General features: G+C 45.4%; 1 protein-coding gene across 1 annotated transcript in view; it reads left to right on the forward strand.

Moving 5' to 3' along the window:
- Nucleotides 1-25564, forward strand: part of adgrl1a (adhesion G protein-coupled receptor L1a) — a gene marked incomplete at its 5' end in the record, with an annotated part of 49683 nt that overhangs the window by 15868 nt on the left and 8251 nt on the right. The window contains 18 exons of the mRNA XM_079233044.1: nt 3927-3941; nt 12301-12508; nt 12738-13002; nt 14446-14773; nt 16025-16318; nt 17706-17809; nt 18714-18899; nt 19086-19124; nt 20758-20938; nt 21118-21240; nt 22137-22345; nt 22442-22615; nt 23192-23401; nt 23649-23869; nt 24196-24262; nt 24444-24535; nt 24666-24834; nt 25085-25240. Of these exons, the coding sequence (XP_079089170.1) occupies nt 3927-3941; nt 12301-12508; nt 12738-13002; nt 14446-14773; nt 16025-16318; nt 17706-17809; nt 18714-18899; nt 19086-19124; nt 20758-20938; nt 21118-21240; nt 22137-22345; nt 22442-22615; nt 23192-23401; nt 23649-23869; nt 24196-24262; nt 24444-24535; nt 24666-24834; nt 25085-25240 (3041 nt within the window). The remainder of the gene's footprint in view (nt 1-3926; nt 3942-12300; nt 12509-12737; nt 13003-14445; nt 14774-16024; nt 16319-17705; nt 17810-18713; nt 18900-19085; nt 19125-20757; nt 20939-21117; nt 21241-22136; nt 22346-22441; nt 22616-23191; nt 23402-23648; nt 23870-24195; nt 24263-24443; nt 24536-24665; nt 24835-25084; nt 25241-25564) is intronic.

The raw sequence follows: 25564 nt of genomic DNA on the forward strand, positions 1-25564 counted from the left end.
GACACATTCAGACTCAGAGCTGGAACTGTTCGTCCCAAAACCTAGTCACCGTCGCACCACACGCCACTCAAGTCGGCCACTTTTAATTACCAGGAGAGGGGGCGCGTTGCTCTCCTCAGTTCTGCCTCAGCAGAGATTTGTCAAGATTAATTGAATTTGCTGCTGCTAATCGCTCTGGTAATGCCCCATTGTTCACGTCTGGCTGGGAACGCTGGGCACTTTGGCATCACCCAAGGCCGACGCATGTTTTTCATCGGTTGTCTCGACAAAGAAGGTGAACAAAAGAGAGATGATGTGTTGAGGTCGTGTGTCATAGCAGGTGAGATGGTGTGCAGCCATGTTGATGACTGTGTGTGATGTTAGCGCCTGACAGGGCCCTCTATGTGCGTGTCACACAGGCGCCACGTTACCAGTCACCTGAAACGGCGAGGTGACAGCCAGAGCCGAGCTGACACGCAAACGCAAACACGCACAGACACACATCTCTGTCAGCTGAGCTCAAACAAGGGTCCGGAACGTGTGTGTTTGTTGAAGCGCGTGGGATCGCCTTGGCAAAATACAACGTCCGCCAACAAGTCAAATCATATCTCATCGAGCCAAAAAGCCCTGCGAGGCCTCCCCGCCACAAAGCATTGTTTTTTGCCAGCCAGAACAGAGCAAGACAAAACGGCTCAACAAGAACTCTCATTTTGCACTGTCACAGCCTGCTGTAGACTTCTGGGTAACATTAAGACATCACAGATACACGCACACAGTTGCTGCGTTTATTTACTGCAGTTGAAACCATACACTGCAGTCTTATAGCACAGATGTAAACTGAGTCAAAGTAAATCTACCCTGCGAGAGAACTCCACCTGCCCCCCCGCCCCTCCCTCCTCCGGGACACAGTGCTACATCATTATTGACTCCTAATGCTCTGTACTCGGGCCATCCATGCTAGCCATGCCAGAGCCATTAGACTTAGTGTGGTGCCTCTGCTACTTCATCAGCTATGATTTCTCTTGCTGATATGCACAGTGCAGGTAGCTGAAGAGCTGCCTGTATAAACGGCTACCGAGGCTGTGCAGTAGAGATTCTGCACAAGTAACTCCATAATCTGCACTTATACATTCATATTGTGTGGCTCTGCCACTGTTTCACTTTATGAAAATTATTCTTACCCACACATGTATTCAGCGCTGCCTATTCATTATGAGACATCGCTTTCTGGACACTAAGCCGCTGGAAATAATAGTTGACTTGTTGGGTAGAGTTTGTCGGTAGAAGGAATAATGGCATTGTAATATGACAAGTTTTCAGGGGAAGAAAAGGAATCACTTTGATGTAGCTCCTAAATGCTTGGTGAATGAGAAGCAGGCGGCTGTGCTCGGGCCGTGGAAAGGGATGAATCTTTACCATGAAAGATTTAAAGGAAGAGAAGGAGAAAGGGGAAAGGAGAGGACGGAAGGAGCTGGAGAGGACACACTATCTCTCAGCAGTGTGAAAGAGACAGATGAGGCTGAAGATGTCCTGCAGTACAACTGTGTGTGTGTGTGTGTGTGTGTGTGTGTGTGCTTGAGAGTGTGTGTTTCTAGCTGTACTCATTAGTGTGGGAGTAATTGATAGGGTTGTAGAGAGCACTGAGCAGAGTGATTAAGGGGAGAGAGGGCAGTGGCTTATTTCTCAAAAGGGCCCTGAAAAAGAAATGCTGAATGAATCAGACAAACAACCAAGGTGGCCTTAAACTAACCTCCTGCTCACTGTGAGGACAGTTTGATGAGTTTCTGTCTCTTTTCTCTGTGCTTGTGTGTGTGTGTCCGCAGGTACGTGTGATGATCGTGTGTGCGAGTGTGCTTCGTGTCTATTTTTCAGGTCGACCAAGAGCAGAAGAAGTAAAGTCAACAGTCTGCCACCAATATTTGTCTTCTCCTTTTCTGCAGTATACAAGACATGTTCTTTCTTTTTTTTCTTTCTTTCTTTTCTCTCTCTTTTTCTCTCCACACGTCACTGCTGTGCATCATGTTCCTCCTGTTCAGGGAAACCTACTTAGTAGTCCATTCATGACATTTAGAATACACATTTTTGAGGATACTTGCATGAAGTGGACAATCTCTACTGTCAGTAGTCACATCTACGAAAAAGCTCCCTATGTTTGAGCTCTGCTGAATCTTGAATCCCCAACACCCCCGCAGTTGTTTCAGTGAGGATGAAAGCAGGATGCTCTCTGGTTTGTCTCTCCCTCCCCTGATCTTAGAGCTAATGATTGCACTCGCAGTTGGTGGCGGGGATGTAATGCTTTCTTGCCCCCTGCCCCAGCTTCACAGGACTCTCATCCATAGCTTTGTCATGTTTACTCCTCTAGGCTGAACATGGCTTCCATTCCCCGGTTCTTCATGCGGGTTGTTGTCCAGTTTGATCTTGGCACAAGATGATAAATGATCAGTGGTGCTGCTGATACTGATGCTGCCTGTGCTGTATCACTGGCAAGATGCAAGGCCATCCCCCACACAGATCAGGCTACTGCAGCTAACGCTCCCTTTTTTCCCCTTTTTATTTTGCTCACTATTTGTCTCTTCACATCTCTCTCTCTCTCTCTCCCCTTGTATTCCTTATTTATGGGTAGCCCTGCAAGGTGTCGTGACAATTTCACAGGGCTCCCCTGGGACGTCATACTTCCCTCGACACATGCATGACAATCACGCCCGCAGCAGGAGTCCACCAGCCACGTGCCTTTTGACGCGTGTCTTCCCGAGAGACACGCCGATCCACTCGCACACCGCTTGCGCCTCAGCAGACACAGATGAAAGGCGTGTGCCGCCACTGTGATGTGAAAGGCTGAGCTGAGATCCTTGCCGGAGTCTCCAGTTGCTAGCGGACCTCCCAGGACGAGGCAACTCAAGCAGGTGCCAAACAGCGTCATGGATGTGGAAGGAGCCACGCCTTACCTGCTGTCAGCAGAGGCCTCGGTGTGACTCAACACACCAACCTATTGATTCGTGTGTGATGAGCCCGCTCTAGACATTGCTCTCATCTCTCTTTTGTCTCTACCATCTTTTTTTCCCTCTCCCCCCTTGCCCCCCCCCCCCCCCCCCCCCTTCCCGACCGTGTCTGTTAGTTTCTCTCTGTGTTTCTGAGACGTTCCACTCTGTCAAGCCCTCCCTTTCCCCTGTTGTTTGTTCTCTTTTTCTTTGATGAGCCAGCATCGGTCAGGCAAGCCAGCAGCTCCCCATTGATTGGACGGTCGATGGGTTGAGTGTTTTCGCTGGCTTCTATAGCGAGCATCCTAACTCTGTAAATTGAGCAAAGCCTAAAGCGCCGCTTTCTTTAGACCAAGGAGCCGCTCTAATGTCAACACAGACTGTACATTGAGAGAGAGGGATTCATCAATCCCGCCGAAGACAACTAGCCACAGATATACATCCCCATCGCCACCTTCCCATCTACCATCTCCTCATCGCTTTCACAACCTTTCATTCTTTGTTTGCCTCCACAGCTGAAGAGGACTACAACACAGTTTCTCTCCAACAGGTTCCTGGAGCTGCACTTTTTGGGCGTAAGGGAAAGTGGGTGGGAGGTGGGGTCGAGAGTGTGTGGTTGGGGGAGGATTGTGTTGTTGGGGGATTATTGATAAAGCTGAAATGAAATGGAAATGGATTTAAACCCAGGTCAGGCCATTTCCCCTCCTCATTTTCCATTTGAGCCATCCTTTCTCTGAGTAGCCAACCATAACACAGACAGATAACTTGCTTTAAAAATAGAGAGTAAGAGAGAGAGAGAGAGTAAGAGAGAGAAAAGACAGCGTTTTATTTAATCTCAATTTTCTCTTTTTTCCTGCACCTGTTTTTCTTTCGTTTTCTTCACTTTCCTTCTCTCTCTTTCTCTTCTTTACTGTCTTTCTCCTTTATCTTTCTATCTCCTTCTTTCCACTTTTTCCGATGCTTGAATAGAAGTGGATCAAAAAGGTAAAGACCACAATGAACATAACAACCACAGCTCGCCCCTTCCTCCCTTCTCCTCCTCCCTTGTCTCCCTTCCTTCCCCCATATCCCCTCCTAACCCAGCACCTTGTGTTGTGGTCATGTTTGATGTTGATATCCTTCCCCCTTCTTTCTCGATCTCTAATCGCCTCCTCCCCTTTTCTTTCTATCTCTCTTAAAACTATAACCAAAACTCTAAAATCCTTCTAGATTTCCTCCTTGGTTCTGATGACACCAGCCTGACCTGCACGCATGCACGCACGCACACACACACACACACACACACACACACACACACACACACACACACACACACACACTTGCACAGACACACAAAAAGGCATCATAGGGGGTCTATGAGAGATAAACGAGAGATTAATATCATTCCTTTCCTGTACCAAGTACATCTCAGCCTAAATTTACAGACCACATACATTCATATCATCTCATGGATAGCAAATCTTTCCTCTCTTTCCATGCCTTACATTGCCTCACATACACCTGACAATTCACATTTCTCATTACTTTTCTCAAGTATCTGTCAGCTCATTTTGCTATTGCGATTTATTTGTCCCTCCAGAGCTAAGAAAAAAAAACACTCTCTCATTACCCAGCTGCTCCATTTCTCCACACTGTATCCCCTCCCCGCTTCTTTTGGTTTCTCAGGACCGATTCAAAGTTTGTTGTTGCTGTAATCTCGAAGCAAAACATTGTGTTAAGTTAACACAGTAACTGGCCAAAGTTGCTCTCAGTATCATTTCACAGTATCCCATTTCCAGGTGCTTCAGTGTCCTTCTCTCATTCTGTCTTTCTCTTCCTTTTTCAATTAATCACTCTTCCATCTAACTCCTTTTCTCTCACTGTCTCCTTACTTCTTATTTGTCTCTGTTTCTCATCCTCCTCTTCTCTTGCTCTTTCTCTCGCCTTCCTCTGATTGGTTTATCTCTCAGATCACATCTGGCCAGCACAAGCAGCTGCAGGCTCCTTTGAGCATCTCTTACACTCCTACTACTCCTCCTCTCTTCTCTCTCTCTTTCTACAGTTTGTCTCTGCTCTCTTTATTGCACATTCACTGTGAACTTGTGCCCCTCCCCTCCCCAATACCCATCCACATCAGTCAATTCCTCCTGTTTCCTTATGTGTTCAATGAGGCTCCGGAGGGGGAGGAGAGGGGATGGGATGGGGGAGGGAGGTGTATCCCCTGCAGGGAGTGCTCCAGCTTCTCATAATGGCCTGTCTGATACAGGCAGGCCTTCGCCACAAGCGTTCCTAAAGAGCCCCAATCAGCATGGCCAGGCACCCCAATCACTAGCTTCTTAAAGAGGAGAGATAGAGCTGACCCATAGCCAAGGTCACGGTGAGAGTAGTGGCCATCAGTGCCAGAGTCCCAATGAGCCTTAAGTCCCTCTCTCGGGTCCTCGCCCTCCTCAACTCTCTCTGAACCCCCCTACTTACATCTGTCTCAGCCTCAGCCATTTCCCTGTCTGGCCCCATGGCTGGATCCATATGTTGGAGGAATTAACTCCTTTAGATAGAACATTAATGGTTTATGGACCCCTTCGTCTGTTGTCGTGTCCATTTTCATTAACATTGTCTCACATTTTTCTCCCACCGCAAGCGGTAGAATAACAAATGACAAAACCATCCTCCTCCTCCTGCTTCCACCTCACCCAACTAGTTATTTTTATTTACTACTCTCCCTCCCACTAACACTGAGATGAAAACCCCTCTCCTCTGTCTGCACTTAACCACCTTAATCCATCCCTCCACTGCTGCTAAATACACTTCCTCTCTCCGTTTATGGCTGAATCAACATTCCAGACCTGTGTCTTGTCCGTGTCTGTCAAATGAATCCTCACTGATTGATTAGTTGATCGACAGATTGGGATTGGGATGACGTGCACCGTGTGGTGATGATGTCACATGCAGGAGATCCTGTTCAATGAATGTCCGATACTCTGTCAACCTACCTACTGTTAGGCTATTTTAAGACCATGTTGGCGTCAGCCGCCTTCCCTTCTTCCCATCACTTCCTCTGTCCCTTTTCTCACCCTGTTTGCTGACAGTCTAGCAGAGTGCACTACCCACATCATTACAGTATTTCATTTATCACTGCTGACAGGACCAAACTAGTGTCCGCTATATTTTTCTCACCTCCAGTCTGTTTGCTTCTAAAGAAAAAGGGGCAAGACAAGGAGGGGGTGGGGGAGTTACAAGGACAGAGCCATTGCTCACAAAAACAGCTCTCTACTTGTGATTTTTGGAAAAGTGAGAGGGAATAGGTGAGAAACCACTGCAATCGTGTGACAGGAAAGCACAAAGAGATCGCCGCGAATGGAGAGCGAGAGGGAGAGCAGTCGCAATAGAGACGATGAGTCAGGCTGCATCGCCTCATTAGGGATGACCCACCACACACAAGCACAGTCATGTGACCGAGCCAGTGCAGACACCCTGTTTAGTGACACAGGGAGATGGGGAAGAGTGTGGGGATTGACTGTACATGAAGAAGAACAGGGAGGTGAGTGAGTGAGACAGGTGGACATGAATATGAATCACAGCTTCTGGTTTCAGGACTTTTAGCACCTTCGGGAGGCCTGATTCGGATCGTGTAGGGTGGCAGCAGGCTAGGCTGGGCGAACAGTCAGTAGTCTATATTGTACAGCTCCCCCCCCCCCCATGTCGCTTACTGTATCTGCAGCCATGTCCAGACCAACTTTCCTGTCACTCAATGTCACCTTCCCTCCAACGCAGATAAGACTTTGCTTTCAATGGACGTTATCTCTAGCTGTTGCCAGCTTTTGGTCTCAGTGAAGGGTATTCTCTGGGGTGAATGTTTGGGTTGATAAAGGTGCCAGTTTGACACCTGCCTCTTCTGTGTGTGTGTGTGTGTGTGTGTGTGTGTGTGTGTGTGTGTGTGTGTGTGTGTGTGTGTGTGTGTGTGTGTGTGCGCTTTGTCCGAGAGTTTGTGTGTGTGTCCTAAGGGAGTATGTGTACGTCTGTGCATAGCTGTTTGACCTGTATTGTGTTTTTACTCCCACGACTTGACCCCCTTATATACTAAAAGGAAGCAGAAACACAATGGGAACCCCTTCCGCCGCCTTCCTTATTTCTCTCTCTCTCACTATATGTCAATCCTCAGCAGATTAACTCACTCCTAATTCTCATTTCACAGGAAATAACCTATTTACTCTTTCTTACCTCACTCCTCTTTCTCTCTTCTTGTTTGCACACACAGAACACGCTCAAATACTTTTCCACTCTTTTCTTTTCTCTGTCACTCTGTCTTACTTAACCGCACACACACACACGCACGCACACACACACACACACACACACACACACACACACACACACACACACACACACACACACACACACACACACACACACACACACACACACAGTAAGGCACAGCTACACACACTAATGGGCTAATGAATGCACATCAACATACCATCAGGAGACCCACTGCACTCTCATGCACACAAACTAACCTTAAAGCCCACTAACTGTCCAGCATGGACGCTATGCTCCACTCTGCCCCCTGCTGCCTACGTACTGCACCTGCCAGTAACAGGTGTGAGATTCAATTAGAGCAGCATGCTCTCAGCAGTCTGTCCTGTGAGCAGGCCATGACTGTGAACTGGGCAAAGGCTTGGGCCAGCAGAGCTCTCAGATCCCTGTAGCAAAAAAAATAACAACAAAAAAACAACCAAAGCACAAACAACCACGACGCCGCCACTTTAGAAACAGCTGCCAACCATTGGCAGGGGGTATTTAGATCATCAAAGTCTTACATTAACCATCACCATGGCGCTGTCACATCAAACGTAAAAACACCATGGATCGCAGAAGACAACCAAAATGAAAAGTCTAAATTTAGCCTAAAGCTGTCAGCGCTCACTTTTAATTGCGTTACCAGTCGATCACAAATTGCAGCGAGACACTAATGGGAGATATTTACTGTCATTTTCTGAAAAGTACTGGCGCTTTAATCATTTTATACTTCAGCCTCATATTGACAAGTAACAGCTGACCTGTGCCTGGGAAAGGGATTATGGAGATAAATAGTCAATTATTACAGCAGTATTTCCCTGTATGTGTGGCAGTAATTGGCATGCTAGTGTATGATAGCTACAGCCTGGGTTTTAATCCCTGATAAGGTAAGTTTCATTAGCCATCTGGCTAGTTTTTAGGGTAAAGAAGTGTTGTGTTTGCACTGCCTAATGTGTTCACTGACTGCAAGATTTCTATCTGCACCAAAACCAGAATTAATCTATTAATCTAACTATCTCACATAATCCCAGATGGCTCTTACTCCAGCTAACCTGCTCTAGCCAGACTAGGATAATGCCTAATCTCAAGATTTACTCCTAATGTCTAATGCCTATTGCCTAATACCTCATTCATACTGTGGTCATAATAGCCTTTTGTACTAGAGTCTCTACTGTTAGGTGAATTGCCTGCTCCGGCTTACCACTGCTATAATCGCCCTTCACAGCTAGCAGGAGAGAGAGAGAGAGAGAGAGAGAGAGAGAGAGAGAGAGAGGCAGAGTGAAGCGGACACAGAAAGAGCTGGTAAACAGGGAGGCAGCCGGGAAGGCTGGGCATCGTAGGTCAGAGTTAATGAAGCCCCCCTAGGCAGGGTTTGCAGGGTGTGAAGCATGGCCACTGTTTCTGTTTGGCCTGTTTGTGTGTGTGTGTGTGTGTGTGTGTGTGTGTGTGTGTGTGTGTGTGTGTGTGTGTGTGTGTGTGTGTGTGTCCTCATGGCCTGCGTGTACAGTACAGCCTGGAGGCCGCTGATGAGCTCTTTTGACAGCGGGCCCACCCAACGCTCAGTTCATTAGAATAAGCCGAGGCTCGCTGATCGGCAGCCAGCAGGGTTCGTATGGGAGAGGAGGGTGAGAGAGGAGCATGTAGGAGGAAGAGAAGGCCAGTGACGTTTGGTCTATGCTGTGCCACAGTGTTGTTGTGATGATGAGCACAATAGAGTACCGACTGCTACCAATTTAGGACAGGGCTTGAAGGTTAGGTGCAATAATATATTGGGGGGAACACTGTGGCGGGCTTAATGTAGTGACAGTAAATTGTATTGCAGACAAAAACAACTATTTTGGTGCCGTGATAAATTGTAGTGCATTATTGTCTCTTACTCACACGTTATAGCCAGCCAAGACACAGAACATTATGCCTCTTCCTCTAAAGCTCCAGATCAAATCCTAAACTATTATTTTTGCTTATAAATATAAAATATAATCATATTAACAGAATTGTATCAGAAAACACTAGTTTAATTACAATGTTTGTTTTCTTCTATTGAACAATGATAATTAAGGTTCAGCCATCAGTCCAGTGGAATATGCATACAGTATGGAAGTTTGTCTGCCCTTTACTGTACTGTACTCAGGACTCTACAGGGATGAATATACATTTTGGGAGGACTTTTGGCCAAAATTATGCGATTAAATTGACTGCACATTTTGTGTAGCATGCAGTTCTTTGACAACATAAACACACACACAGCACAAAACGCTGACCTCTGACCTTCTGACTGCCGCAGCAGCATCAGGGAATTCAACCCAGGTCAATGAGCTAATTTTAACGCCATCAGTTAGCTAACAGAAACCGCGAGCTAGTCACTCAGCAGCAACGGTTTGCATTGATAGTGACTGAGATGACAATATCATTATGCTAACTATGAGGTGTCAAAACTCAGCAACAGCTCAAAGCATGTTACTAGTGTTTACGTATTTACTTACTTACTCCTCTTTATCCCCAAAGGGTAATAAGGCTACAGGGAGATTCCTCCATCACATTTTGTCCTTGGCAACAAGCTGCATCTCTCCCCATGACGTGAGCATCATGTACAAGGCCCTATGCAAACAATGTTTTTACCAAATGCTACTTGTCACACATACACATATTTTAATTGATATGAGCTTATTATCTTATTAACATAAAGAACAAACCAATAAAAGTGCTTAAATTACATTATTCATATATAAACAAAAATATACCATACATTGTTACTTGGTTACATGGTCACTTTTTAGCTAATGATGATGAAGTTAAATAAGGTATAATATTTTATATTAAGGATGGTCCACATTCATTTCGGGACGAATCCTGTACGATGGTGAAAACGTTAGCTGAGAGCCATGACTAACGACCAATATATCAGTCGCACTGTATCTTTCCAAGCTGGAACGCTAGCGTTAATATTAATAGTTACTTTTCTTTGGTTGGACTGTAGAGAACAGGCTTGCATGATTGTGTTTCTTTTCTCCTTTATTCTACCTTGAGGCAGCGTGTTCCTAGCTTTGTTTATGGGTCACCTACATGCAGAGCCGCTGCATTGCTTTCTGCGTGCTGTTTATTTATCTATTTACAGTAGCGTTGTACTTTTGAGGCAGTGTCCTACTTTTAGTGGTTGTTTGTTTCCCACCCCTTAGCTTTCTGCTCAGATAATACCTCACCCTTTACACAGCTACAAAATGCTTTGGAGCACAACTTCAATTTTTTTTTTTTGCAGTGAACTCATGCTGTGTTCGGATTAATACAAATTTCATATTTATTAGAATTAGCCCAGATGTGAGTCAAGAAATGCATTGTTCAGCTGTCTGAAAGTGCCAGATTTAACCATTGCTCCCACTATTATGTCTTGTTCATATTGGCAAAGCAAACACCTCAGGCATTCCTGCTTTCATGGGAGCATTTTGGTTCGACAATGGAGCATGACAAGCCTCCTCCCTGTGAAGAGTTTGTATTCAGAGTGTTTGTTTATGCCTGAGCTTGATTAGATGCCTGTTTGGCTGCCGGTCTCAATCCCGGTTGGACACCCTCAGACAGAACAGGCTGATTCCTAAGTGGCCCAGCACCACAGATCACCAGCCACTAACAACAACAGCAGCACGACAGGCAGCGGAAACAGAAAGCTGGATTTCCAAAAGCCCGAAGCTGCTCCATTTCACTATTATGATTCTCCTCCTGCTCCAGAATCCATGCAATATTCAAGACAGTTTGAGCCCACACTGATCCATCACTCTAACAGTCACTGTGTGATAGCGTATGCATGCGTGTCAGTTTGTGCATGCATGTCGTGTACTATTCTTGTGTGCGTGTGTGTGTGTGTGTGTGTGTGTGTGTGTGTGTGTGTGTGTGTGTGTGTGTGTGTGTGTGTGCTGTATGTCATCTGTGTCCTATTGCCCCTGCAGTGTCCAATTAGTTCGGAGATACGTTCAATCATGCGGTGACCAGCAGGTGTCTGGTTCTGTCGCAACCCCAAGCCAGAGAGCCACATAAATAAGTTGGCAGAGGAGATGTGGGGACTCCTCAGCTGTTTTATTTTGTAGTGCCTCCAACTACCTCTCTCTCTCTCTCTCTCTCTCTCTCTCTCTGTTGCCACTACCACTGTGACGTCAGAGTGGTGAGGATGCCAGCAGCTTTCCTCATATATCACCTGATGTGCCCAGTGTTCCCACGGCACTTTCTCTGTCAGGCAGGGAGGGACACAGTGCGTCCGCCAGCCAATTTACACCGGTCCCCAGTGGATGACCTCCACCTGCCTAAAGTAGACATCCTCTGTGTGTTCTTGTTAGGTACACAGATTGTGTGTCAGGGTTCCCATATATTTTTGTGTTTGTTTCTGTTTGGAGTGGGGGCTGTTGTTTGTGTCTGAATTTGTGCGTGTGGGTGTGTGAAGCCAAGTTTCAGGTGTGGAGGAAGGGGAGGGCTGGCCAACCTCTCATCTTTACCCTGGGATGCTTTTTCCTTTGAGGCATTACTCTTGACTGAGAGCCAAATTTGAGTCCTAATAAAACAAAGCTGCACAATTACTGTTTCACCACCCAGTAGCAGAGTGAAGCCTTTGAAATAGAAAATGCACAATCAAATAAAAAGTAGGCCAAGATAATTTAAATTAGAGAATACAACTAAGCCGCGGCTGCAGCCAGAAATCTCCCATTTATCATATTCAGACGCTTTCCGACCACAATGCTGATGTCCTACAAATGAGCCTTTATATGTTCCTTCATTTTAAATCAGATATTGTATCTCCTCACTCCACACTCTTTCCTCTAACAACCATTATCCTCCAACTCTTTGTCTTCTTTTCAATCCTCAACTTACTTGTATCTACTCACATCTTTGTTCTGTCTCCTACCTGTCTTTCTCTTCTGTTCTATATTTCATGGTCTTTGGCTATTTCCCGTGTCCTCTCTCCCTCCCCTGCCATCTCCATGATAGATACATTTCATTTATACAATGCCTTGTTTTCATTTTCTATTTCTTTTCCTTTTTTCCTTCTTCTGCTCCTCTCTGCTGCCACACGCCTCCTCTGCTCCAGTCTTTGTCTGTCCGGGTACGCTGCTGCGGGTTCAGGCGGCCAGCTCTTTGCAGGAGGCGGAGCACCAGGCGGGGGCGTGGTGTAAGGACCCGCTGCAGTCTGGGGACCGGCTGTACGTCATGCCCTGGACCCCTTATCGAACTGACATGCTGTTTGAGTACGCTTCCTGGGAAGACTTCAAACAGAACCGAGCCACCACCACCTACAAGTGAGGGCGCCTCCCACTGTCCTGGATGATCAAGTAGCATCTGTTGCTGTATTGATTTATTGGCTTTTGATGTGGATATGGGTGGTGATAGCAGAATGGTCCCACTGTGGCGTCAGCTTGCTCACAGTGTGGCCATCGTGTAGGATTGTGTCGTGACAGTCATGCCGAGGTGATGAATTGACTTATTCTCCTCGATTCCTGCTGCGCTCATGTGATTCTCTCTCAACAGGTTGCCCAACAGAGTTGACGGCACGGGGTTTGTGGTGTACGATGGTGCAGTGTTTTACAACAAAGAACGCACACGAAACATTGTCAAGTATGACCTACGGACGCGCATCAAGAGCGGCGAGGCCATCATCACAAACGCCAACTACCACGACACCTCACCCTACCGCTGGGGAGGGAAATCGGACATTGACCTGGCTGTGGATGAGAACGGCCTCTGGGTGATCTACGCCACTGAGGCGAACAATGGACGACTGGTAGTCAGCCAGGTGGGAGAGCAGCGCTGCATAGAAGCGGATGAGATGTGGATTATATCTAAATCTCATCTGACTAGTCAGCCGAAAGGTCATATGTCACACGTGAATGATTTACTATTGAGATTACACAGGTGCTCTGACAAATGAGATGAAAAGAGTCACATGAAATGATCTGCAAAAGGCTGGGCCTCATTTCAAATCCCCTCGCATCCAAATATTTTAATACATGATATGTAAGCCCACAACTAGTTTATTTATGGCTACAAACATTATATGATTTTATGATATAATGTGACATGTTCAGTGCGGCTTCTCTCCGGGTTCTCCGACTTCTTCCCACAGTCCAAAGACATGCAGTTTGGGTTAATTGATTACTCTAAATTGCCCGTAGGTGTAAATGTGAGTGAATGGTTGTCTGCCTCTATGTGTCAGCCTTGCAATAGCCTGGGGATAGGCAGTTAAAGATAATGGATGGATGGAAATGGGACATGTTTGTATAGAAATAGTTTCGAGTCATATATTATGTATACATTTTTAAACAAATCACATCTCTTTGCCCTGCTTACTTGATAAACTCAAAACACGATCCATCTCTGTGAACTTCAGGACATTCATATTTTAATACAAGTTGGTTCTTTGTTTCTTTACAAACAAAACTGCAATCAGCCAGCAAGTTTCCACACAAACAGAGTTTGAATTAATGTGTTGCTCGGATAGACAGGTCCCATTTATAATCACTATCTTTGACCTAACCATGAAATTGTTTTTCTAACTGTATAAGTTAAGCTATCCATCTAAAATATCAAACTCTGCATGAACTATGAGGGTGTAGAATAATGGAGCAACAAAGTAATAAATAAGGAAGTGATCACTTTCATCATCAAGGAGTTTTTTTCCTACTTAGAGTGCAACAAACACATTGAAGTCTCTATTATTCCTCTGCACACAGTTTTTAGGTACAGTATATTGAGTTGAAGCAGCTTTGCATAAAAGCTAAGAAATATCTCTTCTCCAAATTTAAAGCTGAAGGTTTAATTACTTTTTGAATGTTTTTTGAAAGTGCTTATGAATCTAAACACTATTGTACAGAAGACGTGTGCTGCTTTGGGCTCATGTAAACATGAGTAATAATGAAAATGTTACATCAAATCATTTTCAAAGTTTATTAAACATAAAACGGCTTACAGAAATGAAAAAGGATCTAAAAAAAATCATATGTAAATAGACTTTTTTGCTCTTTTAGTCTCTACAGCTGAGAGTCTTTCTGTTTTGTATATTATATAGAATATTGTATTGTGTTGTAATGATTGACTGAATAAAACATACAAACAAACAACAAACTGAAGTAAAAAGTAAAACCCTGCACCAAAAAGAAACAGCTTCTTCAAGCTTCCCAGTATGATCGATTATACAATAAACCTTGGCCGACTTCAGCCTTTCCCTTTTTGCCCACAGGTGAACCCTTACACCCTGCGTTTTGAAGGCACCTGGGAGACCAGCTTTGACAAGAGGGTGGCATCCAACGCCTTCATGGCGTGTGGTGTGCTTTACGCAGTGCGGTCCGTCTACCAGGACGATGACAGCGAGGCAGGCGGCGACCTGGTGATGTACGCCTACAATACGAACCGAGCCCGCGAGGAGCCTGTCAACATTCCTTTCCCCAACCCCTATCAATACATCTCCTCTGTGGACTACAACCCTCGAGACAACCAGCTGTATGTCTGGAACAACTATAATGTGCTGCGCTACCCGCTGGAGTTTGGCCCACCAGACCCCACCACGGGTAAGAAGTGACCCCACTGAGAACACACAGAAACACAGTATGTGGAGAAGCACAGCAGCTGTGATACCGACACCAATAGAGCACTTAATTCGATACCCATGATGTGAGAGTCCCACTGGCATTTACAGTGCACATCGCTCATTCAGCAGTTACTGCAGATAACGTCGTCCCCTGACCCACGGCAGCCAGGCCATCAAGCCTCCCCTCCCCCAATACAAACAGTCATTGCTTTCTAGATCTTGGCAGAAAAAAAGGATAAGCAGGTCCCGTTTGACTCTAGAGGTTTTGATTCTACTTTGTATAGGTTATTTCGGTGGACACCTTAAAGGTATCAAGTACCAATACACAGTTCTTATAATGCACTTGCAATGACTGTATTTCGTTTGTGATTATTTTATTTTCATAGAACATGAAACATTGAAGTGTTTGGTAAAAAAAAAAAAGAAAAGGTGCTTTTTGCAGAATGTGTTTGTGGCTGCTTCTTATCTGACATTTGGGTTCCTCGGCTATCAAATCATTATATTTCCATCCCCAGCCATAGTTACAGTAAAGAGCAGCCTCTCAGGTATGACTGCTATAGCGCTTCATATCAGCTTCTCCATGTCATGGATAATGAAAAAATAATTCTGAAACGATAAGCTGGAGGATAAATCGAGGACACCTCACTGCATTTTGGCAGTCCATCAATATGAGAGGGAGGTTTGGATGTATTGTAGGCGGAGATCTGAGCCGCATAAAGGCCTGTATAAAGCTTGAATTAGGCCCAGAGAGAGAAGAGGCAGACACACACAGGCAGCAACTTTCAATGTGCCTCTGCGTTTGATCAGCTTGGATTTTGTAGTTGTGATGCGTTGCTTTTATCTTCGCATTAGGTTTGGTTGTTAGTGATGGCGACTTCTCTGATACATTTGATCAATTATTTACTTCTCCCTGTCTTGAGATGATGCGTTCTCTGCACCTCCTCCCCTGCTTCTCTCATCTCTCTGGAAAGCAGGCTTTGAGAGGCTCAAAAAAGTATTTGTCACCCCAATTATTGTCAGGCCAACTTTTGAACTCAACTTCTGAGAGACATCTTTAATTCACATGCATGTGTCCTTCACTCTCTTGATATTTTGTGGCTTTGCTGTCGGCTTTTGATGCTCTCTAACAAACCCCTTACATCCTTTTAATAACTCTCTGTCTCTCATTCTGGTTCTCATTTGTGGCCTCTAACTCGTCTGTTCTCTCTGCACGACTCTTGGGTTACCTCAGGCCCTCTCACCACCTCCCAAGTGACCACCACTCCTGCAGCCAAGCCCTTCACCTCCAGTGCCAGCCCCTCTACCGCTCGCCCTCTGGCTCCCACCTCGCGCCCAATCGGCTCTATCAACAAGCACCCTGATCTTCGGCCAATCACAGCCACTGTGCCAGTCACCCGCCGGCCGCCTCGCCCTCCTCAAGGCCCGGAGAACCATGTCTGTGAGGCCAAGCTGGTCCGCGGTGTCCGGTGGCCCACCACGCAGCGAGGAGAAACAGTAGACCGCCCATGTCCCAAAGGGTCTCTAGGTGAGGACGTCTGTATGCGTGTATTTTTTAACTGATGTGCATTTTCTCCCCGTTTATTAAACAATCATCATCATCATGGTAGAGTGTACTCCCACGGCATGTTCTCTGTGCATGTGGGTGTTTTGTCTCTCAACATGTGCCCAAGTGATCAGCATGTTTGTGTGCTCACATTATTTTTTTTCCACTGTTGTCCTCTTCTGTCCCTGCGTTGGTCCCACCAGCAGGCACAGTCCCTGAGGACTCGCAGATGAAAGCCCGTCCTCCACATATGAAAGGCTCATCTCCCACAGAAACAGAGCTGATTGGAAGTGGCGAATAATTAAATGAAAGGCTAGACAACACAGGCTTTACCTCCCTTAATGCTAGCTTCTATACTTATAAACATGCAGCAACTTAAAAAGACCCTCTCTCCATCTCCTTCTCCAACGCCTTTCGCTGTTTCTGTATGTTTTCTCTGTGAACGACAGTAATGTTAAATTAGTAGCTGGCTTAATTGCCGCATCTTGGCAGAGCTCTCAAAGCCAACCCGTGGTCGATGGAGGAGAGTATAGAGGAAAGAGGAGAGAAAAGTAATCATTGAGAGAGAGAGAGAGAGAGAGAGAGAGAGAGAGAGAGAGAGGAAGAAGAAGGCGGCAATGCCACATCTGCTCTGATCCCTCTACAACTGTGAGGCGTTGCTGCATTGTCTCTGTCATCTATGCTCTTCTCTTGTGCCTCTCTCTCTCTCTCTCTCTCTCTCTCTCTCTCTGGTCTCTCATCTCCTCATTTCCCAGCCTTGTCTTTCTGACATGATGTTGGTTATTTGTTTTAGCAGCAGTATATAGACCCTTCTCTGGTTTTACCCCTACGTGGTGTCCTTTCTCTGAACCCACGGAACAAGAAAAACCAGGGTTTTTTTTTTCAAAAGGTGCTTCACTTCAGGTGTTTTTATTTGACAGTGTGGTATGATACCTGATGTCTTTGGTGTGTGTGTGTGTGTCTGTGTGCACACAGTAAATGTCATGTGGCACGTCTGCACGTATTCCTTTTAAACCATTTATTTTAGCGCATGCAGACCCGTTCCGCCCCTGCCGTCTTTTTCCTCTCTTTCTCTGCCCTTACTTTCTCACTGCTCTACACTCCATTACTGAACCATTTCCACTTGTGACCCATTTTTACTCGACCTCCTTCCTCCTTTCTTACCTCTCATCTTCAAACACTTTGACTATTGCATTTTTAAAATTCATTTCATTCCGTTTTTCTTGGGCAGAGAAAATAATTCCATCGCACTTTTTTTTGTGCTTATTCCTCTCCTCCACACTTTCCTCTTTAATTGCAGAAACCTAACGCGTATTATCTCTCCATTACTTCCCGCTCCTCTGTTTCCTTCCCCTCTGCTCGTCTCCAGGCATCGCTTCGTTCCAGTGCATGGTGGAGCAGGTCATGTGGAACCCGCGGGGTCCTGACCTGAGTAACTGCACCTCCCCGTGGGTCAACCAGGTGGCCCAGAAGGTGAGACCTGGAGCCGTACCCTCTGGCCACGGGTCTGTCCCCGTCCTCTGCCCCACCACCCCGACCCTCCTCCCTGTCCACCTGCACACACACATTAACATATCTCCAAGGCTGGCCTGATTAAAATACAGACTCTTTTCAACTGGCCCTTCATTACGAGGCATTTGCTCTTGATACTTAATTAACTCTCTTTTTTTCCGTAATATACTTTAATCACAGTTGGTTACATTATTTTTTTAAATCAGGCTTATGGCCTCGCAGCTTTATCAGTGCTCTGCCACTTCAATTTGTCCACCATTGTTTCATATAATGTGTTATACCTGTGCAGTAGCTAAACATCATGATTTTACCTCGGCTCACTGATATTCAGAGTAATATGATCCATCCCAATTTGGGCAGTAATCCGATTTCAGTTCATATAAATGTGAATTTAAAATAAGCTGTTTAACGCGGCTACATTTCTGCAGAAGATAACCCAGATTATTGAGCCATGCCTACCCTTGATCGGCTCTCTTAAAGGTTTTTTAAGTATGTCCGTGTGCCTGGAAGGGAACACAGCATCACGGTGAAAAGTAACACCATTGAAAGAATCCATTATACCTTCTCCTTTTAGGCGAAAATCAATCGAAATTGCAAAGTGGTTGCTACGGGTGTGATTTGCAAGTGAAACAGCACAAGGGAGCAGAAAAAGTTCACGATGTGTTCTACAAGGTCCATCTTTGTTTACAATGACGCAAGAGAGGATGATAATAGAAATGGGCCTACCTCAAAACATGTGGTTTCTTGTCATTTTAGTCTGCATGTAAACATTTAACAGTTACTTTGAGGATAAAACCAGGTCGGCTGTGTCGTTGTACCGCCACTGTATGTAATCGTGCATGCGTTTGCGTGTGGTCCCGGGCAGATAAAGAGCGGTGAGAATGCAGCCAACATAGCAGGAGAGCTGGTGAACCACACGCGGGGTCGGATCCAGGCTGGAGATGTCAGCTCGTCCGTGCGATTGATCGAGCAACTGCTGGACATACTGGATGCCCAGCTTCAGGCCCTGAGGCCCGCAAACAAGGAGTCAGCTGCACGAAACTACAACAAGGTAGAGCAAAGTGTAAACCCCCGCATAAGCACACCCACGCCTGTATTTAATTCAAGCATTAGAAAAGGGTGCTGAGGTTAATGCGAATTTGCCCCCCTAGTGCACATGCAAGGACGAGTGAGTTTTTAATTTACGTTTTTTTTTTGTTTAGCTGTTTAATTCAATGCTTTGTTTTCTCCCTTCCAGCTGCAGAAGCGAGAGCGGACCTGTCGGGCCTACATCCAGGTAGCTTTTCTCTTTTATCTGCCTGCTTTACATGCCTGTGGAGTAGGACTGCGCTGCGACTTAGAATAACTGGGGGAAGATAAATCCTTGAGTAGACCGGGTTTGAGGATGAGATTCCTTTGGCTCAGTGCTCTGTATTTTGATTTATATTGCCTTTGGAATCATCACTTATAGAATTTCTGTTTAGTTTTTTCTCTGCTTTTCCCAAAGAGCAGTGAGAATAAGTTTTGGTACAACTCCTAGCAGACGTTGTTGCAGTATTTCCCAGAGCAGTGAAAGCTGATTTGGAGTTCCAATTGCTCATACATATGCTTGAAATATGGGTTCAGCTAATGTGCAGGTCATCTCTGTCTTTGACATAATCATAGATGTGTTGGACTGGGATTCAGCCTAAATGTATTATATTGGTATTTTTCATGTGCGTTGCAGAAAAAGGTACAAGATCTGTGGCTCTGGAAAATGTAATTTGACGATAGTAGTGCATGAAAGGCAACAGTTTGTGTTATTACACCCTTCTGTTCTTTTCCAATATTTGTGCAATATCTTCTTTGTGAGAAAGCTGTAATCTAATATCATGAAAAGGCCATGTGTATGCCTCTCTGTAATGATGAAATGCGGCGCTCCGCAGCACACCGTCTTTCGTGTATCTTGACCTGTCTGCAGCAGACTGTAATAAGACACCACACCTTCTCACCTCTGTTGGTGCAAGATTCATTTAAGAGCTGCTGTATAGTTTGTCACTGACCACTGTTTTTTGTAACTCGCTGCAAGTGATAATAATGTTCAGAGAATTAACCAAAAACACCCTCCATCTTTTTCTTTCTAGCCGACAGAGCGCTTTCATTTTGTTAACAGCAATGCTCTTTATTCCACACAGCAGTCAATCCTTCATTTTGAGAGGCCTGAGCAAGAGAATTACATGATTCATCAAGCAGGCTACTCCAATAAATTGGATAGCTGATACAACCATCAAAATTGCCATTAAATGAATTGTAAGTGTGAAATAGAAAAGTAATATGTCTGACATAGCACAGTAATAAATGTAGTGCAGGGGAGTGGTGAGTTTCTAGGAAAATTGTAGTGGAATCGTAGTGACTTTGTACTTTAAAGTGGTCAAGTAATATGATTTAACTTAACAATATGACACAAAAAACTAAGTGATTACCAAGGGCATGTGATAAACAAATCAAGAACCAACTGAGAACAGACTGTCTCTGGAGTGTCTAATAATTAGCCACTACTGTAGTTATCTGTAAATCTGCATTCTAACATTTTTCTGTCCCCTCATGTGCAGTAGTAAACAGATAGGAGTGGAGCTTTACTTCATCATTTCCTTGCAATTACAAAATCCTAGTGGACTGAGAAATAGCTACTAAAGATTAAGTGGGAAAGAGCGATTAGATCTCGAATGACACAAGGATGAGAAAAAGAAAAACATTGATATTCAGAGCATTTAAACGTATTTAAATATTCACATCATATCTGGAACTACGTGGAAGCGATTCATTCATTATCGGTTGGATCTTGATTTTATTTGTTACTCGCTCCTTGTCGACTGCTCTGGGTTTTGTGCACCTTGCTGTGAAGTGTTCTTGGTGTTAGTAAAGGATGCTATGTCTTCTGCATGTGCCAGGCGGTGGTGCAGACAGTGGACAACTTGCTGCGTCCGGAGGCCCTGGAGTCGTGGCAGGACATGAACAGCACCGAGCAGGCCCACACTGCCACCATGCTACTGGACGTGCTGGAAAAGGGAGCTTTCCTGCTGGCCAACAACATGTATGGGAATCGGTTTACCGACCGAGCGCCCAGCATTGGTAAGAAAACAGTTTGATGGTGTGTTGATTATAGTGAATGTATGGATGAACCACAGTTTGTGGAAGAAAAAAAAAAACCTCCAGGCTGTGAATCTAACTTTCTCTTGTGTTGTATTTTTGCATATTTGACATCGTAGAAGTCTTCTTTTAACTCTTGCATGCTGTGTTTCCGCCATCAGATCTCGAGGTGCATGTCCTAAACACAGAGATGGACCTGCAGGACTTGTCCTTCCCACAGAATTACGCCAGCGACAGCACCATCCAGCTTTCAGCTTCCACTATCAAACAGTACAGTCGCAACGGTCAGCAGCCCTCACCCCACCCCGTCCTCACCCCACGGCCTGACAAATTACACTGTCCTGTGCAGCCCACTTTTATGTTTCCATTTCATGCAAGCTTAAAACAATCTGCATGCAGTTGACTACATTATTGGTTCATAATAATAGGCTAATCAGATTAACAAAAGTGCTGAGACAATTTCTTTTCTTGATGGTTTCTTAACAGCAGTCTTAATAGAATAGCTGGGGAGGCGTGTAGATTACAATCGGCCCCAGTCTGACAGAGCAATCTCAGCACTCCCTCTCTTCTCTCTTCCCCATTCCATCCCCTCGCTCCGTCTCTTCGCCATCTTATCCCCCTCTCTCATCTCTCTTGTTTCTAACCCCCACCGCAGTCATCCCCCTCTCCATCGCTCCCCTCCTCCCTCCTTGGGCCCTCATCCCATACCTCTTTCTGTTTTCTGTCTCCGCTCGGCTCTGCAGTGGGAACGAGATTAGAATGATTGAAACAAACGCACATGAAATATTCATATGGAATAATAAGAGATCTGTGAATGCTTGAGGGATGAATGTTCCATTGCCCTCCACATTAAATCTCGCTCTCTTCCCCCAGTCAAAATGAAACGGTCCTTACCATCATTCTAACCTTCACTAACTCTCTCTCTCTGTCTCCCTTTCGCTCACCCTGTCACTCCCCACTCTCTATCTCCGTCACTCTCCCTGCTATTACCATATTATGCCCCCATTTCTGTATTTGGTCTTTTTTTCCCCTCCTCCTCCTCCCTCCTCCTTCCTCCTCCTCCTCCCTTTATTGTTCTGTCTGCATCTCCCTTTTCAAATACCGTCGGCCTTTTCTTTACTGGCTTTCCCCTTCACTCTCTTTCTCTTCATCGTTCTGTGTTTCTCTCCTCCATGTGCAGGACAAGTCAAGGTGGTGTTCATTCTATATAAAAACTTGGGGTCCTTCCTGTCCACTGAAAACGCCACAGTGAAGATGGAAGTTGACGGGCCAAGCCACGACAAGAAGCGCCTGGCGGTCAACTCGCATGTAATCGCTGCCTCCATCAACAAAGAGTCCAGCAGGGTGTTTCTCATCGAGCCGGTGGTCTTCACTCTCAAACACCTACAGGTAGCTTAATGCTGTCAATACCATACTTTTCATTCACATAGACTCCATTTAAAACATTTTCCATCATCCCATGCTTTCCTTTTCTTTCTTTTCCAGTTGGATAATTACAACACTCCCAACTGCTCCTTCTGGAACTACTCTGAGCGCTCCATGACGGGCCAGTGGTCGACGCAGGGCTGCAAGCTGCTGGACACCAACAACACACACACCACCTGCTCCTGCAGCCACCTCACCAACTTCGCCGTGCTCATGGCTCACCGCGAGCCCGATGTGAGTAAACAAGGGCGTGGCAGACACACGGTTAAAATTGAAGCGGAGTAATTTATGCAGACGTTCATTCGTGCGAGCATTAGCGTTCGCTGGCTCTCAGTCACACACCCTCACACACATGCACATTAATGTACCCTCTCAAGGCTGACAAGCTCTTTGTTTTGAATTTTTCTATTTTCCTTCCTTCACTCCGACATTCAGGGAGGCACATGCTTAAAAATTCATGTCCCGCTACTTCTCGCTGACATTCACATGAATTTGAATGTCATGTATTTCAGGACGTCTTGTCTCTTGTCTCTACACTTTAGCTCCTTGCATATATTTACGAATATTAAATAAAGCAATTTTGCTCTTTCTCTCCCCTCCCCCTGTTCTATCCATCTATCCCCCTATTGTTTCTTCATTCCACTATTTTCCCATCTATCTCTGTCCATCTCCCATTCCCCGGTCCTCCTATATTTTTCCCGCTCTATTTATCTGATCCTGCTGTGTATCTATGTCTCTCTGCCCTCTGTTTTTACCCGATTCCCCTCCACTCTCTCATCCCCCGTTTATGCAACGCTCCCCGGACTTCAGTACCAGGAGCGAATGCATGAACTGATCCTGTTTGTGATCACTTGGGTGGGGATTGTCATATCCCTAGTGTGTCTAGCCATCTGCATCTCCACTTTCTGCTTCCTGCGGGGCCTGCAGACCGACCGCAACACCATCCACAAGAACCTCTGCATCAATCTCTTCATCGCCGAGCTGCTCTTCCTCATCGGCATCGACAAAACAGAATATCATGTGAGTTTCTAGCCAAGTGTCAAGGATGTTGGAGTCTCACTCATGAAAAAGGTTTTGCTTGTTTTCTTGAGAAGGACATTAAAAAGAAATGCACTTGAGTACATATTCTCCTTTAAAAGTCAACAACATCAGGTCAGTTTTTCAAAACTACGTTCTTGAGCTCAACCGTTTCTCCTCTTTAATTCTAATATTTTCAATCCTGCTCTTCTTCTCTCCTCTCTACTCTCTCCCTTCCTGTTGACTTCAGATTGCCTGCCCCATCTTTGCTGGCCTTCTGCATTTCTTCTTCTTGGCTGCCTTCTCCTGGATGTGTCTGGAGGGTGTGCAACTCTATCTCATGCTGGTGGAGGTCTTTGAGAGCGAGTACTCCCGCAAAAAGTACTACTATCTGTGCGGTTACTGCTTCCCCGCACTGGTGGTGGGCATCTCCGCGGCCATAGACTACAGGAGCTATGGGACCAAGAAAGCGTACGTGTAAAGACAGGTCTTTTGCACCTGCAGATTGAGAAGTAGGATTATGCTATTCCCCCAGCTGGAAATGTAATATGCAGTGCTGTGTGAACGGCTCTTGCACCTCCCTGCGGACTGGCTTTTCTGAACACACTTCGCCAAAGCCTGATGATTAGCCTTCATAAGATAATCCGCTGAGACAGGGAAATAGTGTGTGCAATCCTGGCTGTGTGCGCATGTCGGAGTGAGTGTGAGTGTGAGTGTGTGTGTGAGTGTGTGTGTGTCTGTGTGTGTTGGTGAGCTTAGTTGTGTGTAACTCTCTCTTCTCCTTTGTGCCACTCCAGATGCTGGCTGCGAGTGGATAACTACTTCATCTGGAGCTTCATTGGACCCGTTTCATTTGTTATTATGGTATTAGCTTTACTGTCAGACAGTATTATTCCCCTCTCTGTTTGATATCACCCAGTCAAACCAAAAGTATTTTGCCATGCTGGCTTTTATGAGGTTATTAACGGTGCAACGCCAGTACTTTTGGTGCAGATTGTAAAGTTCACAACACATTTATTTGATTCTTCCTATCTTCCATCCGTAGCTCAACCTCATTTTCCTCATGATCACTTTACACAAGATGATCCGCAACTCTTCAGCACTCAAACCTGACTCAAGCCGCCTGGATAACATCAAGTGAGTTCTAATTATTCAGTCACTCATGATAAATAAACCACACAGTTAGATGAATTCCGAATTGATTCTGTAACTCTGTGTATCAAGTCATTATTTGTCAATATTTCCATGTCCACTCCACTTCCCTCAGGTCGTGGGCTTTGGGGGCCATTGCTCTGCTGTTCCTGTTGGGAATGACGTGGGCTTTTGGCCTCCTCTTTATCAATGAGAACACGGTCATCATGGCCTACCTCTTCACCACCTTCAACGCCTTCCAGGGCATGTTCATCTTCATCTTCCACTGTGCCCTTCAGAAGAAGGTAACGATACAGGACTAGTCTATGAAGACGACTTAGTTATATAAATATATAGTTTTGAATAAGGAGATGAAATGTTGTGGAGATGGATGGATGGATGTGCATGTCTGAGGAATTAATATTCAGAGTGATTGCATTTTGCTGCTGCTGTGTGTTAAAAGCCTTTGTTGCTCCACATTTTTAAACTAAGTGTTTGTGTTTACGAGTGGCTTTAAAACCTGCCCGCTGTGCCGGTGGTGTTGTTTCTTTACAGGTTCATAAGGAGTACAGTAAGTGTCTGCGTCACTCCTACTGCTGCAGCCGCACCTCCACCACCAGCTCCCACGGCTCCCTGAAGAACTCAGGCCTACGTGCCAACAACCGCTACTACAGCGGCAGCCAAGCTCGCCACGCAGCCGCCCACCGGCAGGTGCGTGCATGACCGACCCACACACGCTAAGCAGTGCACACAGAGCACTGCCGAGTGTTAATGATATAAAGAACAAAGTATTGTTCGTGAATAGATGATTTCAGTGGAAATCATCCTCTCAGACTCTCTTGATAAAACCTGACTTTTCTTTTTTTTTTATTGAACAATGTCAAATAGAGTGGTAAAAATGAAATAAATAGCTTTGGAAACAAAAGACATTTCCTCACTCTGCTTATATTTTTACCCTGTTTTAAAAGGTCTGTTGTGCAAGAGACGAAATGAGTGCACCTGATCAATACAAATGACTCACGATTACTTACTTAA

This window comes from Taurulus bubalis (genome assembly GCF_910589615.1).
Source record: "Taurulus bubalis genome assembly, chromosome: 17".
In the NCBI taxonomy this organism is placed as follows: Eukaryota; Metazoa; Chordata; class Actinopteri; order Perciformes; family Cottidae; genus Taurulus; species Taurulus bubalis.